An 18010-nucleotide genomic window follows, 5' to 3' on the forward strand; every position below is an offset into this window, starting at 1 on the left:
CCAGCACACCAGCCTCTACAGGGTCACCCTGGAGGAACTGGAAGCTGATGGTGTGATGAAGAAAGCCAGAGCAACAACAAAATCCAAGAGTGGACTCAACTCTTGACTAGATTGACCCGCAGAAGAGCCACGCCCTTTCCAGGCATAAATACAGTGGTTCAGTATTCCACAGAGGAAAAGAAGTGGACGTTGAACATCAGGGCATAAGCGGTAACAAGGGGTTTAGTGGCCCTTCCTCTCCACCCACCTAGGCCAGCTCAACTTGGTGCCAATAAAGAGCAGCACAAAGACTCTGCATTAGTCAGGGCTCTCTAAAAACAGAGGTGATGACAGACAGATGGATGGATGGGTAGATAGATAGATAGACAGACAGACAGATAGATAGATAAGATAGATATGATGGAGACATATAGAGATATGTGAAGATAGACATATATAGATATACATATAAATAGTGATCATCTCCATCTCAGTCCCATCATCAGCCATCTGAAAGCTGGAGACCCAGGAAAGGCAACCGTGTGAGTTCCAGCCTGAGTCCAGAGGCCTGAGAACCAAGAGAACCAGTGATGTAAATGTCAGTCCATCGAAGGCAGGATAAGACCAACATTCCTGGTCAACAGTCAGGCAGAGAGATCAGATCTCCTCTCCTCTGCCTTTTGATTCTATTCAGACCCTCAATGGACTGAGTGGTGCCCACTCACACTGGGGAGGGCAATACGCTTTGCTCAGTCTGTTCCTTCAAATTCTCATCTCAGCTAGAATCACTTTCACACACACACACCCAGAAATAATGTTGAACCAAATAGCTGGACACCCTGTGACCTTGTCAGTCTGACACATAAAATTAACCATCATGGACCCCAAGACTGACCTAGGCGTAAAGGCTTTCAAAGGCATAGAGCATCATTACAACGTCTCCATCATCTTCTTCACCCTCATGTGGAACGATCAAACAGCCCACCCTTAATAGTCCAGCAGTGCCTTTAATACAATGAGTAATGACAGGGGACGGTTATTCAGCTTGCACAGTGTCATTTCCTGTTCCAGGCACACTGCGTGTCTTACTGCGTGTGTCACCTCCCGCCCTCATGAGGTCTCAGTACTTTTGTTCCCTGCATTTCACAGATGAGGAGACAGAGGCTCAGAAGGTTAAGTGACCACGTTCTCATAGCTGGAATGTGGTGGAGGTGCAGTCCCCACACGGGCATCCCACGAGGCCACACTCTGATCTGCCTGCTTGTTCGCTTTATGCCCTTGATCATATATGTTGATCTTCACAATAAGTCAAAGCGATGAATTGACTAAGTATTTTCCCTGTTAAAAAGATGAAAAGTGTAAGGCTCACAATACAGTAAATGCCTTTCCAAAGTTTCACAGCAATAAGAAGCAGGAGTGGATCTCAAACCAAATTTTTTTAACATTTTTTATTGATTTATAATCATTTTACAATGTTGTGTCAAATTCCAGTGTAGAGCACAATTTTTCAGTTATACATGAACATATGTATATTCATTGTCACATTTTTTTTTCTCTGTGAGCTACCAGAAGATCTTGTGTATATTTCCCTGTGCTATACAGTATAATCTTGTTTATCTATCAAACCAAATATTTTTATGCCACATTCCACCTGAACACTCATCACTGGCCCAGCGGTACATGGATTTACACAAATTAACACATGTTTTCTGAGGGCAGTCTCTAAGAATGATGAGCCCAGCGACTCAGGCCTTTATCCCTGGGACTCTAACTGTACTGAGTGGGGTCACGAGATGGTATAGTCCCGATTTAAGAGGTAATGCTGCCATATTGTCTTCTGCAGGCAGAACAACCCATCTCCAAGGACATCAGAAGCCAGCACGCCAAAGGTAAAGTCAAACCACAAAGTCTGCAGTATCAGTGTATTCGTATATTCCAAGATCCTCTTGCCTTTTTGCTTGTGGTCACAAATTTTCTTCAAGGTTATTAATTGAATTAACCTTCATGAAACAACTAATGTTAGAAAGACTCTCTCACATCTGATGCCCTTTTATCACCTTACCTGACTGATGGAGAAGTTGAGTGTGAAAAGTCATATTCCATATTGTGCAATTCTGGGAAAGTGTTTTGAAACATACCGGTTGCATCAAATATGAAACTAAGTTACTTCTGTAAACATACCCCTGGTAAAATTGCAAGACAGAAATTTAATTTTTTTTAACATTTTTTATTGATTTATAATCATTTTACAATGTTGTTTCAAATTCCAGTGTTCAGCACAATTTTTCAGTTATTCATGGACATATACACACTCATTGTCACATTTTTTTCTCTGTGAGTTATCATAACATTTTGTGTATATTTCCCGAAATTTAATTTTAAAATTCTGATTAATTAATATGAAAATAGATTTTTAAAGCTTAAGGCAAAGCAACTCAATTTGGAGATGAAGAGACAGGTAAGAAGCTGAAAGGAAATAATCGATTTCAGTAGCGCTGGAAGCACACGTGGAGGAGAGACAAAGAAATTTAATTGGATTGTACACATTATAGCTTCTCTCATCACGTTCCCCCAGTGCCCCATCTCCTCTACAGTGTCCAGTTAGAAAAGATGACAGTCCCATGACTTACATTTCCCAATAACTGAAATATACCGAATTCATCATCTGTGTCTGATGCTGTATTCTACAACGTATCAGTAATGTCACTTTTTCTTTAATGGAAAGTGTAATAGTTAGGGTCCTAACAGGGAACAGATGGCATACCCAAATTAGGCCACCAAATAAAGAGGTTCATGTACAAAGGAACTATTTAGTAAGGAGTGTGAGGTGTAGGGGAAAAACAACGGATGGTGTTGTAGTGCTGTCACCACCCCAAGACCCAAAGGGATCAGGGGACAGCTAAGGAGAACCAGGAGGAGCACACCACCTTGAGAGGAGCGATGACCACTGGTTGAGGGGCACCACCAGCCCAAGAGGACCTCACAGGGTGGGAGTCAACACGCCAACTTCACTCTCCAGCCTTCCTCGACTCTCCTGCTGGGACTTCCCAATGGCTGAATCCAACTAGAAACCACAAGGCAGGGCAGCCCGCATGTGCTGGTTGGTCCCCCAGGCTCGAGAGTGGGGTGGAGCAGGGTGGACAAGGTGGAGGGCAGACCTGGAGGGGCAAAGAGAAGATTCCCACAAAGGGAAACATGGTGGAAGGAGCAAAGAGAGCAGCCAAAGCCCGGGCTCAGCCACTCCCTGGCTGTGTGCCCTTAAGTAAGGCAGCTCTCCTCTCCTCCTCTGTAAGTGTGAAGTGGGCAGGGTTATGACCACGCAGGTCAGCTGAGTCAGCAGAGGCAGGAAACAGTAGCTGTTCCCTGGCCCATCTCTCCTCTCCATCCTGCACAACCTGACAGGTCCCTGTCTAACTTCCCCGTCCACCACCCTAAGCCCCTCAACATAGGGGAGCTTTCATATCAGCGCTTCGTAGCCCTTATGCATGGCAGGACCTTGTATGTACACAGCACTTGATTCAGAGCCCTTCTCCATTAACTGATGTATTTTCAGTCCTTCGAGAACCACGTGAATTATGCAGAGGAAGGACTTTCACACCTCTTGACAGAGAAAAGGACCAGAAGCACAGAGAGATCCCAGATCAGACCATAATCATTCACATAGAAATGTTCTAGGTCATAACAGAACCTTCATGGGCATTTATTGAGAAATGAGTCCTGGGGAGAAAGTGGACAAGAAGTGGGTTTCACAGTCTCTCTTTTTTATAGACATCCTCCTTCAGTTCTTTGGTTGCAGAATCTTCTTTGACCCCCGTTCTGCATATAAGAATATGACTGTTTGACTATCAAGATGGTTCTAATCCCAATTCCAACTTGTGAGGGGCTTGCCCTCCACCATCAAGCAATTCTCTAGACACCAGCGGGGTGTCCTATAATCCAACCCAATTCTGACACTATCTACCCAGAGGTAGCATCAGATCCCACAGCTTAAGGGCTCAGCCCTACAAGACCACCACCCCAGATGCCATCCCAAACCCAGATTGTCACCTGTGCTTCTGACAGACTGGCTCTAGATTGGAGGTTCCAACCACCCCCTCCTTAGGTATGATTAATTTGTTAGGGTGGCTCACAGAACTCAGAGAAACATTGTACTTACTAAATGACCAGCTTAGTATAAAAGGATATAACTCAGAAACAGCCAGAGGCAAGAGAAAGATAAGGCAAGGTATGGGGAGAGGGCACAGGGCCTCCACACTCCCTGAATCTTCATGTGCTCACCAACCCAGAAGCCCTCCAAACTCCAAATTTTCAGGTTCTTATGGAGGCTTCAGGACATAGGCATGGCTGATTAAATCATTGACCATTGGTGGTTGAGCACAATCTCAAGCCACTCTCCACTCCCTGGGGTGTGGGGGTGTGGGTAGATGTGGGGGCCTGTAAGTTCCAACCCTCTAATCACATGGTTGGCTCCACTGGCGGCCAGCCCCCATTCTTAGGTAGGGTCCAAAAGTCGCTTCCTTGACGTTACAAGCATAGCTCTCATCATCTGGGAAATTCCAAGGGATTGAAGAGCTTGGACCAGACTCTAAAGACCAAATATATATTTCTTATTATAAATCACAATATCACAACTATTTATTGTATTTATTGTATTTCTCTACATGTATTTATCTACACTTTGCCTCAGCTCACAAATATTTGGAGTAGTTAACAAAAACTTGCATGGTAGACTAGAAGAACTTTTTTTTTAATCATAAGAAACATCTAGATAGACTGTGAGACTAAGGTAAAGATAAAATTCAGGATCCTCAGGCACACATCAGTACATTCTATTAAAATGAAGCTACTGGTTTGCTTCTGAGCTTCCCAGTAGTCTAAGCAAAAAGGGGATCATGCTTTTTTATGTGAAATTAGCTGCTCAAAACAAAACAAAAAGCAGTTCCTCAGGAAGTGCCACAAGAATGTATCTTTCAGAGTTAAGTGAGTCAATTTTGTAGGCGATGTTGGCTGATATATGGGTATCATGGTGACAAAATACGACTGTTTTTCAAAAGTCAACCCCAGTGTCAACTGAAGTCATAACTGCAGAGAGGACCTCAGTGAGAGTGAGGCTCACAGAAGTTGAGCTTGTAGGTGGTGTGCAAAACTTCTTCAATAAGAGTAATTTTCTTTACGTCTTCTTCTCCTACACTTCCATAATTGATGGTTCTCCATTACCACCCAGAACTCTAAGGCACTGAACCAAGAAGGAGACTGAAAGAGGGGAAGGTAATATGAATACCCCCGTTTTTTTGGATCAGGCATCTTGCTGGAAAATGCTTGAATGATTTATGTGTTTATTACAAAATTCTGTATTTTTGATGCAAACTCATTCTCAGATAATTTATTCATTCTCACAAAATGACATAGAAAAAAAACATATTGGATGGTTCAGTCATGGCAGAATTTTATGATGATATTTTTCATCCAGTTGAGCAGTTACAGATTTATGTTAATGTACATTTCATATTATTTTTCTTGGAATCATATTCTGACATTATCCGGAAACTGTCAGAGTTTGAGAACTTATCTTCCCTGAATATTGTTGTTTTTTTTTTTTTCATTCCTAAAAATGGGTAAAAGTGGAAGTATTTATAAGATGTAAGTTGTTTGGGATGAACCATTAGCATTAGCCACAGATCCAGAAGAAATCATCTCTTTTCAGATAAGGATAGCTGCAATAGTCAAAAATGGTGTGGCTCAGCATCCTAATGCTGAGAATAAAGGAGGCTAAAATGAGTTTCTCTTTGCCTTACATGTGAACCAAGCACAAACTCTAAACCAATATCCTCTAGGGTGAAAAGTACACCATATACAAGAATGAATTTATAACGAAATACAATAAACCAGCCAAGAAAAGAAAGAGGGAATTATGCCTAGGTGGTTGAACATGTGTCTCTGGAAACACGAGCTTGCTTGAAAAGAAGCAAAAGAGAATTCCACATAATGCCATCAAAAGGCCTTTCTACTAGTTTGCTTTTAGCCGAATTTAGATGTCAAAGAAATTAGAATCAGAGATGAGCTTAGAGTTAATCTGGTTGAGTACCCTCATTTTATGCAAAGAATCCTAGCAAGAGAAGTAGCTCGCTCAAGGTCACAGAGCAAGCAGTCAGAGCCTAGACCAGAATCCAGTGTTTTGTCAACTGCAGCAATGTTTTCAAGATTTTCATACATTTGCAAGTATCTAAAGCTTTTTCTGCAAACTCCGCCTCCTGTTCCCTAATTTCCCACCCATCCAAACTGTACAATGTTTAGCGCAAAGAAACATGAATTGATGGATGATATTGCCCCCTAGTGGCAGAATACAGCAACACAAAACTTTGCAAAAATGGAATTTGGCATCCTATAGATTATATCCTTAACAAAAATAAAACCTTTAGTCCACAGACCTAGAAATAATTAGAAGTAAATTTAAAATTACTCTCCTACCATTTTGGATTTAAATTTATTTCAATCACTGTCTCAAAATCAATAGAGGCATTGGTACAACATTCAGTTCAAAGCTAATGTTGTCAACTTTGGAAAATCTCTCATTAATGACACTACGGGACAGTATTTTGTCTCACCACCATTCAGAGAAAAGGAAAGGCATTTGACAACTCTTTAATGTCCCTAGTACACTTTCCCATAGAGCAATATCAAGTAGCCACAAATAGAAGAATTAAAAAAGGCAGCTGCAACACTGTAATGATAACTACCAGAGTAGAAGGTTCAGTTTATTCAAATCATTTTGTGCCAGGGGATGGAGTCACATAAGACCTTAGACCATGAGTTGGGTCTATACTAACTGTTGGGGGAACTCAAAAAAGTGCATACGTATCAATTCTGCCTCAGAGGAAGAATTGTGTGTCCTAAGAAGGATTCACAGAGCAAAGGACATTGGACTGAGGTGTAAAACAGGGGAGGTTAAACATTATTTTTGATGCACAGGAGCAACTTTAACGTGGTTGCATGAATGTTGGGCTTGGGAACCAGGAGCCCTGGGTTCTAATCCCAGTGCTACCGCTTTCCAAATTGAAATCTGCAAGGAACGTAACCTCTCCAAATGTAAGTTTCCATGTCTATAAAACAGAGGAAATGCACCTACATCATAAGACACTTGTCCATTTTAAAGGTGATAACCAGCCGAATCCTAGAGCACAGTTACTGATCCATGACGGACCCTGGACAAAAGGATGTTGAACTGAACTGGTGATTTTCAGGATTCTTTCCTCCCTCTTTCACCCCCTGCCATCCTGCCTACACTGGGAAGTCGCCCTGCCTCTCCGTGTAGGCTGAAGGCACCTCATGCTCCATCTAGTTCGGTGTTAAGCATACACAGTAGACCTGCTGCCCGTGATTATCAACCACAAAGACCAAAGTTTAGTAAATGTTGTTTTCCCTGCAGCAAACACGTGGCACTGTGCTGAGTGCATAGTGGCTGCACAGTAAACACTCAATTATGCTAAAATTTAGCCCATTTGATTAAAATCATATTAGATAAGCATTGCCAGGGGTCTTAGAACCCCCTGGAGACAAACCTGTGACCCTCGGCCACACCTTCCCATTAGGCGGAGCATGCAAGGGGCAAGTCCAGAAGCCTGGTTGCTTCTGGCCCCATCTCTGTCGCTGCTCCTGAATTTAGGCAAATGATACTCCCCCGCTGGCCCTTAGTCTCCCACCTGTAGAAATGTGGTAGGACCCAGTGGTCTCTCACATGCTGTGAATCCATGGATATGGTTCATAAACACAAAGCCACCCAGTCCACTGCCCTCATCATCACCCCTGAAGTCTTGGTCCTTCACGCCACCCTGCCTGCCCACCTCTCCTGCACTCCCTGGGACACCCAGGTCAGCAGAAAAGACGGCTCCCCGGGCATGTTCTGGAAAGATGCCGCTGTCCCACACCCATCACTAAAGCCCATCCTGTAACTGTCCCAGTGCCTGTTCCTAAGAAATTGCACTTTCAGATATTATTTGAGGAATTGTTAAAACAAGCAGGTCCTCTCCCACACCCTTGGCTTTGCCTAACTTTATCCCTCCCCTACTCAAGCCAAAGAATACTTCCAGCAATTTATTGCTGTAATTAATTTCTGAAAGTTTCAGCAGACGTGGAGAGGTTTCCCAAACAGTCCTTGTCAAATCGGCACTAGCCCTTTGGATGATAAGTTGCTTCTTTGGACTCTTGTGCAATTAATCATCAGGACATGGAATCCTAATGGTTCGCTTTCATATACCATAAAACTCTTAGACGTAACAAGTACTGTGACTGAGGCCAAGTTTTATCCAATTTTGTCCAGAGTCTGTTTCTCTAATTACAGAACATTATACTGATGGCCTGTTTCTGAACGTGCTGATTGTCATGCTCATTTATAGATAAAAGATACTGCATATATTTAACACAAATTGAATAGTAGCTGATGGAAAAGCATGTATTACTTTATTTAATACTAACCATCCAAGGAACTACACTTCATTATCTGCATTTTACAAACATGGAAACAAGCCCAGAACATTTAAATAATTTTCCCAAGATTACTCAGTGATAGAGGTAGGGTTAGAAGCCACCTAGAACTTAAATGACTTCAAAGATCTCATTTGTGACCACTCTATTGTGTCACTGTCCCTTCTATCAAGAAACAAATTTGTGGACCTACATGTCTTCTTTTCCAACCATTCAAATCACCAATGAGGATACCAGAGCTCAGAGAGGCCAAACAACTTGTATTAAGTCACACAGCACATTAGTAGTAGCCCCCAAACCAGATCACAAGCACTGGCAAATATTTGACCTCTAAATCTCTGGAAAAAAATGTATGGGAACAAAGTTGGAGAACAGATGCTACCCAGCTTCAAGACTTTCTATAAAGCTACAATAATCAGCACAGCGCGGTAGTGGTGAAAGACTAACAAATAGATCCGTGGAACAGAACAGAAGACCCAGAGACAGACCCCCATGTAGTCAACTAACCTTTGGCAAAGAAGCAAAGGTGATAACAGTGGAGTAAAGATAGCCTTTTCAACAAATGACGTTGGCACAACTGGACATCCACCTACAAAAAAAATACATGTAGATACAGACTTTCCACCCTTTGCAAAAATTAACTCAAAATGAATCATAGACCCAAATGAAAAGGCAAAACTATAAAAGTCATAGAAGATTACGTAGAAAACCTAGATAACCCTGGGTATGGTGGTGCCTTCTTAGCTACAACAACAAAGGCATGATCGATGGAAAAATACATAATTGAGAAGCCAACTTGATTAAAATGAAAGACTTTGGCTCTGCAAATGACAATATTAAGAGAATAAGAAGACAAGCCACAGACTGAGAGAGACTATTTGTGAAAGACACATCTGGTGGAAGGCTATTCTCCAAATATACGAAGAACTCTGAAAATTAAACAGTAAGAAAACAAGCCACCCAATGGGGAAAAAAAAGCATCAAAGACCTCAACAGACACCTCACCAAAGAAGATGTACAGATGGCAAATAAGCCTATGAAGAGATGTTCCACATCATAAGTCATCAGGGAAATGCAAACTGAACAGTAATGAGATACCACTACACATCTATTAGAATGGCCCAAATCAAAACACAGACAACACCAAACACTGGTGAGGATGTGGAGAGACAGGAACTCTCATTCACTGCTGGTGGGGATGCAAAATAGTACGGCCACTTTGGAAGACAGTTTGTCAGTTTCTTGCAAAACTAAACATAGTCTTACCATGTGATCCAGCAACCACATTCCTTGCTATTTACAAAAGGACTTGAAATTTTATGTCACAGAAAAACCTGCACACAGACATTATGGCAGCTTTATTCAGAATTGCCAAAACTTGGAAGAAACCAAGATGTCCTTCAGTGGCAGAATGGATCCATAAACTACAGTCCATACAGACAGTGGAATATTACTCAGTGCTAAAAAGAAATGCACTATCAAAACATGAAAATGCGTGGGGAAAACTTAAATGCATATTACTAAGCAAAAGAAGCTGATCTGAAAAGGCTACATTCTGTATGTTTCCAACTATATGACATCCTGGAAAAGGCAAAACTATGGAGGCAGTAAAAAGTTCAGTGATTGCCAAGGGTGTTATCTGAGGGAAGAGAGGACTATGTAGAGCACAGAGGATTTTTAGTGAAAACACTCTGTATGATGTTACAATGGTGGATTCAGGTCATTACACATTTGTCCAAACCCACAGAATGTACACCACCAAGAGTGAGCCCTTAGGTAAACTACGGACTCTGGGTGATTATGATGTGTCAGTGTAGTTTCATCCTTGGTGAAAAACGCAACATTCTGGTAAGGGATGTTGATAAAAAGGAGGAGGCTCTGCATGTGTGGGGCCAGAGAATAAATGGGAAATCTCTGTACCTTCCTTTCAATTCTGTTGTGAAGTTAAAACTGCTTTAAAAATTAGTCTTTATTTAAAAAAAGAAAGTAATTTACCCACCACAGACATATTAAAGAAAATATTGGATCTCAAAAAAGTATGCATACACAGTTATAAATTTTACTGGTAAAAAGACGTGTAGCACACGATTTTAAAATAATAGAATATACAACAGTCTTAATCGTCAGCTTCATACAGCCAACTGATTTTCACAGTGTTTTTGCTGATTTTTTTCCGCAAACTTTTGTATCTGTAGCCTAATGATGGGGACAATGGAGATAATGACATGAACAACTTCTTAGCTGAGACAGATGATGGTTTTCCAATACCGGAAGTACACTCCCTCAGCCTGCCTTTTCACGGTGTAGCGGCAGAGGCCACAGATCAACACCCTTATAAACTGAACGTGCTTTGTCAACATTGTCTCCATCTTTTTTTTTTTTTTTTTTTTGCGTCTAGACAGCAGTAAAACAATAAATCAAACCCTGATTTGCAGCTTTTGCCAGTTTCCATGGTATAAATACTCCCCCTGTGGCAGAGTCCAAGCTACCAACATGATCATTGAACAAAGAGTTGGAAAGAGATACCATTTTCCAGTATTTCCACCATAGACACCACAGAGGTAAATAACTTCAAGAGCATATTTAAATGTGATGGAGGAGTTAGGAAGCCGTGAGTTCTGAGCATGTGTTACCTTTGTTTTTGATACAAGTGTACATTTACACAATTTATTTTTTAGTAATGGCTGTGTTTAACACCTGTATTGCCAAGTCCTGAAAATGTAACAGTCAGTTCCTGGAAGCTGGTACCGGCCCCTCAACCCCAACCCGGAAACACCACCACAAACAGGTCTCACCTTCCTTCTTCTCCAGGAAGCTTTGCTTTAATGTCACAGAACCCTTTGAGGTTGACAACTTCCTCATAAACTCACCCTGACAAGTTATGGAAGTAATAGTCAAACCAGGTCCAACAGATTCTACAGCCAGGCTTTTTCACCTGACTCCGTTTATCTCCCAAGAAGCAATGCGTTTTGCAGCGAAAGTGAAATCTATCTTGTCTCCGACGGAAGAGCGACATGAGGACAGAGGCTGGGCAGGTGGTGCTAATGACACATGCGGCCACCAGATGGCGAGCACGCCCGCCTCCTCCTGGTGAAAGCTGCTGCGTTGAATTTCAAGATGAGCAAGACCTCAAAGAACAGCTGCCTGGGTCTTAGGTGACGGCGAACGTTTCACAGCATTCGGGGATGTTTGCGTCGCCCATCACGGGGGTAGACTGCCGTTTCCCCCTAACTGTCCATGAGACAATATTACCAGTAACAGTGGGTGTGCCTTAATGCCTGAAGTGCATTGACACGTTTACTACACACAGGAATTCCCATGAAGCGTGAGTAACCATTTCTTAGTTTCCCAGATGAGAAAACTCAGCCGTTCCTCCATCCAGTTGTTTATGTCATCGATACTTAATTGAGCACCTGCCGTGATCCTTCTGTAGTAAGTAGCAGAATCAAAACTCAATCAAACTTAAGGAACTCAGCTCCAAATCTCCTCTTCCATTATTCTATTCTCCCAAATGTCTGAGTTGTTGTTACTTTATGAAATGAACTCTATTTCCTCAAAAAAAAAAAAAAGCTGTTTGCATTTAATCTGGATTACAATCAAAGCTACATGACAGTAATGATGAGTTACTTCTCCTGCGCGTCTAGTTTCTCTCACTTGTGGAGTTCTCACCCTGAAGTTCATGTCTACCTCTTAGTTTGTGGGGGTTTCAGTTACCTCAGCAACGAACAAGGGAAGCACACCGGCATAGACTGCTGCTGGTAGGCATATGTGATAAGGCTGGAGCCCTCGGGATTCGTGCTGCTGCTGATAATATCATACAGAATTTTTTTTTAATGAGGGGGACTACTAACTGATGGCAGGGAAATCCTTATAATGAAGGCACAGGACACATGGACAGTGTATCAAAAGATGCACACGGTTAAAGCAAAGTTCTCACCAGAGCCTGTGAGACCCTGTGTGATCTGGGCACCCCCAACCCCACCACCTCTCAGATAGTGGCGCCCCCTGGTGCTCATCTGGCCTCAGGGCCTTTGCACTTGCTGTTCTATCAGGGGTATTCTTGCCCAGGTATTCTCATGGTGTGCTCCCTCAATTTCTTCAGGCCTCTGTTCTCACCACTTGTCCACCAAGGGGGCTTCTAGGGTCTGCCTAAAACATAGTAGTCCCCCCCCCCCATCTTTCACTCAGCCCACTTCAGTCTCCTTTGTAGCACTTGTCAGCACCGGCCATCACATACTCTTGTTTCCTTATTTTCTGTCTCCTGCCTCTGGAATGTACGTTTACCTGGGAATAGCACCTTATTTTTAGTATTATATTCCCCAATACCTACATCAATAAATATGTTAAAAATGAATCCATGCCCAACATACATTCTAGGCTCCATAATAAGTCAGTGAGAGAAAGGAAGATAAATGTCCTTTTCTAATGTGACAGTCACTGAAGCCAATGGGATAGATGTCTCTGAAACAATCAGTGGAGCGTTCCTACTGAATTCCAGGTGCTTAATCTTTTTATTGAATTTTTTTCCAGTGAATTGAATTGATCCCCAGCAGATATGGTGGTACCTGTGAGAAAAGACCGCTTGGACACCCGACACTTAGCTTCACAGGGAAAGTCATCGGCATAAGCAATAAGACAGTTCCCCAGGGAACCCTGAGACAAAGCCAATACCCAATAAAATGAGGGGAAGTTAGTTTTTAGTTTTCTAATTTCGTGCCTTAAGAAAGCAGCCTGTGGCATGAGTTTTTCAGTCACATCATTGAACTAGCCGAAGATCTAACACTAACTAGACCGCTGCTGTTGTTGAAATACATCTGGGGTCATAGTATGTGTTTTCATGATGCCGGGAACATCTACGATTCCCGTCTGCCACCCGTGTTTGATTCATGCACAGAAGTCTACCCTGTTTAACAAGTGTTTTCCAAAACAGAAACAAAACAGGGAGAATGGTAATTCTGTTCAATGAAGTGGTTATTTTAGACCTAAAAGATCCCTTAAAATCATCCAGAACAGTATGTGTTTTGTTATATTGTTTTTGGACAGCTGGATCTTTCCCCAAAAGAAATCTTAAGAGGAGATCACAAAACTAAAGCATTTAGCATGGTGCTGGGTATCTAATAAGATCTCAACAAATATGAATTGCCATTAGCAACAAGACGATTCAAACAGGAGTGGTTTCCATTTAAACACGTGTAGAAATAGCTTGATGACATTTTCTATAAACTCACTGCTGTTCCTTCTTATATTTTAGGAGACAAATCCACAAAGGGAAACAAGGTAAGAAGAAGCATTAAAATGCATTTGTACCCACTCTTTACTTTAGAAGCATAGCAACGTGGACAGTGTGACGTCTTGGATGTCACTTGAAAAATAAATCCCAGAAGGTTGGTTGGAATTTGTCATTTCTATTTGTAAACCCCAAAACCGTCAACCACGAGCTCTGCTCAAAGAACAATCAGTGTAATTTCTGATTCTCTTTCCTTTTGCAGAAGCCGGTGCCACCTCCTCGGTAAGACACTTGAAATAGAATTTTGTCTTGCTATATGCTTAAATGATTACTTCAAGAATTTGAAAAAGAGAAACATAAACATCTGACAGGAAAAAACTCCTATGAGCTGGTCAATGAATAAGATGAAACAAGCCTCATTCATCCATTTAATAGTTCGTTCATCCACAGTCATCTGTCCAGTGGACCTTCACTCATCAGTCCTTAAGGAACACCTTGCTCCCCTGTTCCTTCCTGTTTCTCTCCTTTCTCTCAGTGCAGAATCTCTCCCTCCTTTTAACACAGAAACCTGCCAGAGAGTATTGGCCCTGGGAAATGCCTTCCAGGGACTTAACCATAGAAGTATAGATTTATATAAGTACATATGTGTATAGATCATACATATGCAAATCAGATGTTATACATGTAATAAACACATATGTAAATATATAATATGTGTGTTATATATAAATTTATATATATAAATACATTTATATGTAACATATATGTATAAATACATATTTATATATAAGGCATATACATGTAACAAATACATATATAAATGCATGACATATGTAAATTTATATATGTATATATAAATGCATTTATATATAATACATATATACATATAAGTACATATTTATATATAATACACATATAAATACATATAAGACATATAATACAGATATAAATCAGATATAATACATGTAATAAACACATGTATAAATGTATAATGCATATATAATAATATATAAATTTATATATGTATAAACACACAAATATATTTATATGTAACACATACACATATAAATACATATTTATATATAATACAGATATTTATATATGGTATATATATACATGCAAATACTATTACACATATTACACGTATATCAAGCAACAGACTTGATTGCTCGGCTCTGAGCGAGTCAGCCTCTCCACTGTTCTGCTTGGACCCCGTGAGCACGCCCGTCCCAGCGCTTACGCCTGGCTGGGGTCTTCGCACCACTCCTCCCTCTGCCCCCCGAGAGGGAAGCATCTTGAGTCAAGCACCGTGTCTCTTTTCCCCTTTCTGCCCCGTCGGCACCCACCACCACCCACACTTTGTGGAGGGGTGAGGTGGTGGGTGAATATATGAGTGAGTGAGGCATTCATTGACTTTCTGGCATTGTCCTATTTCTTTGGGGAGATTAAAAAGCTCGTGTCTTCCAGTCTGGGGCAAATGAAAAGCTATAATCATATTTTCACCCCAAGCCTCCTAAAGCTCCAGCAGACGGCATGTGGATACACCTGTGACACCCTGGAGGAAGTTACGTCCCACTCTAGATGACAGAACCAGCCCCGAGAGCAAGGCGCAGGGACGGGGACGAGGCTGGTCGGAGGAATGACCATTCTGACACCCGAGGCTCCTTGTAAAGCACTGAGCCCCCAGAAGGGATGTTTCCAACCCAGAGCTGGGGGCGTGTAGATTCGGGCAGGGCGGTGTGAGTTCTGGGTCTGAGGGGCCACCAGCATGACAAACCTCAGGTTCCCCCTGTGACTTTCCACACAGGCCACCCATCACTCTTCCAAAGAAGTACCAGCCGCTGTCCCCCGAGCCGGCGAGCAGCAGGCCACCCTTCCCGCAGAAGCACACCTTTCCCGAAGCCCAGGGAGGGCCCAGGTGAGGGCTGGCTGTCACTGGTGGTGAGATGACCAGGGGACTGGGGGGGCAGGGGGAGGGCGGCAAGGACAAGCAGTCACCTCTCTGAACGGGTCCCCTAATGTGGTGGGGAGCCACCTGCACCCGGAGGGAAATCGTCCCAGGCACCTGTAGTCTGACTCCTTAACAGAAAACACACCTTCTTTGTAATGAAATAAGTTATTGGAAGAGTGGCTCCCATGTGACATAAATTAGTTATTAAAGAAAATATTAAATGCCAGGACTGAAAGGAAGGTCAGACTGTTTGAGGACCAACTCAGCCCCCCGTTTCCTATCTCCAGGATAGAGAAAGGTATAACCACGCGTGAAAACCCATTCATCAAAAATGCAATTTTTTTTGACAAATAAATATGAAAAAGCCAACCCTCTGGTATTAACTGCTGATGACAGAGCCCCACTCCGAGCGTGTGAGGCAGTGGGCAGCCAACTTCGATCACAAAATGTGACAAATACAAATGGGTATGTATCTTCTTTTCCCTAGAGAGTTTAAAGTTCGAAAATTACCTTATTTATACCTCAGAACAGAGATTGGCATTTCCCTCGTTTCTGCACAGAAGGAGTGGTGCCGTCTCATCATAGCTGGTCAGCTGCGTGGGGTCGGCCGGTGGGGCCCAAGGCATTGCTGAGTTAGTAACCATTTCTCATGGACACAAAATTCAAAATTTTGAGCTTCGATGGAAAATCCATTCACCCCAGGTTCTGATAGAGTATGTAAAAAGTCTAAAATGCCTCTTCCCTTTTCATCCTTTATAGCCCGACACAAACATGCGTCTTCCCTGCAGAATCCCCTCCTGCCCTCCCTCCCTCCTCTGTCCTCTTCTCGACTGGCCGTGGCTTCAGAGAAGGGCCGAGAGTTCTCAAGTCTTAGTCCAAACTGCCCGGCCTGAAAGGCAGGGGCTCCTTCTCCTAACTGGCAGAGGTGGGCAGTGGTCTCAACTGGCGGCGACCTTGCCTCCAAGGAAGGCAGCAGTGTCTGGGGACATTTCTGTGGTGACCACATCGGTGGTGGGGATGCTACTGGCGTCTAGTGGGCAGAGGCAGGAATGCTGCTGAACATCCCACGGTGCCCAGGACGGCCGCACAGCGAGGAGCTACAGACCAAGAGGTCAGTGGTGCAGAGGTCGGGAGACTCTGCCTTAGGGCAAGTGACTCACTTCTCGAAGCCCGAGGTTTTCCTCGGAGGTAAAGCGAGGATGATAATAACGCTTACCACGTCCCCCATGGGCTAATGTGAGAACTAAGTAAGATGATGTCTGTCACGTGCCTATCGGTGCCTGCCCAGCACATACTTCTAACCAGCATCAGTTGCATTTACTACCTTGAGCCATTTTCTCTTGGTGCCTTTGCTATGTTTGGACCCAAGTCTGTCCCTTCCACCCCAAAAGGAGGGACTGGCTCACTTCTGCATGCTGCTTTCTCAGCACAGTGACGGACCCACAGTGGATGTTTGATAAATATTCATTTCCACCTGCAGTTTCTCAAGGGTCCTCCCCAGACTAGGAGTCACTGGACTTGCTCTGTTCTGATCTCTCTTTTCAAAGCGAGACTGAGAAGCAACAAACGCAGTGGAATGTCATCAGAACGGGAAATGGGACACCGCACCGTCCCTAAAACTCCTGGTCAAATAGTCCGATATGTCAAGAGCTGGTCAGAACTCAGAGAAGGAGACAGGAAATCGGATGAATAACCGTCCAAAAGTGGTGTTTAGGGCAGAGAAGAGAGGGTTCGCATTTTCCTTCTGTTTCTTTCCCCGGGAAAGAAGAGGACACTGGGACCCAGCAGAACGGGGTTTGGATCCCAGCTGCGTCACTTCTGGCTGTTGGTCCTGCTTTCCTTGTTGGTAGAAAGCAAGTGACGTCCGCTGAGACGGAAGTGCGGCGAGGAGCTCCGCGGTGTTTCTAAAGCGCGGGGGTGATAGCTGTCGCTGGGAGGAAGAAAGACAAACACTGACGCGTCATCTCCCGTCTGTGCTCCACAGAATCAGGCACCCATGTCCCTATTTTTTCTTGAAATAGAAGCTCTATATTCTAGTGCAATGTTTCTCATCTGGGCTTTACATTAAAATAATTAGGTAAATTTTTTGTAAGTACTATTCCCCAGCATGTGTTTGATTTCCCTTGGAGGTGAGACCCAGGCAACACTGTTTTTCAAAGCTCCTGGATGAGTTTGATGTACCTCCAGGATAAAAGCGCCCAGAGGGAGCCAGGTTCTAGGGATGTTTCTGCCACTCGAGTTTCAAAGGTGCTTGGGCCTTACCCATCTGTGTCCAAGCTCCTGATGTCAAGAATAAGGCTCCCCTGGTCTCCAGATGCCCCCTCGGCTGCTGTCTCCATGACACCAGCCTACTGTCAGCAGTGTCAGTGGCG

At 43.1% G+C, this 18010-nt stretch overlaps 1 protein-coding gene across 1 annotated transcript in view; it reads left to right on the forward strand.

The window, feature by feature from the left end:
* The window catches only part of CLNK (cytokine dependent hematopoietic cell linker), a 144548-nt gene that overhangs the window by 89165 nt on the left and 37373 nt on the right, over nt 1-18010 (forward strand). Inside the window, exons 8-11 of the mRNA XM_045508735.2 lie at nt 1823-1868; nt 13712-13737; nt 13950-13969; nt 15495-15605. Coding sequence (XP_045364691.2) covers nt 1823-1868; nt 13712-13737; nt 13950-13969; nt 15495-15605 — 203 coding nt within the window. The remainder of the gene's footprint in view (nt 1-1822; nt 1869-13711; nt 13738-13949; nt 13970-15494; nt 15606-18010) is intronic.

Source organism: Camelus bactrianus, chromosome 2 (assembly GCF_048773025.1).
Source record: "Camelus bactrianus isolate YW-2024 breed Bactrian camel chromosome 2, ASM4877302v1, whole genome shotgun sequence".
Taxonomy (NCBI): Eukaryota; Metazoa; Chordata; class Mammalia; order Artiodactyla; family Camelidae; genus Camelus; species Camelus bactrianus.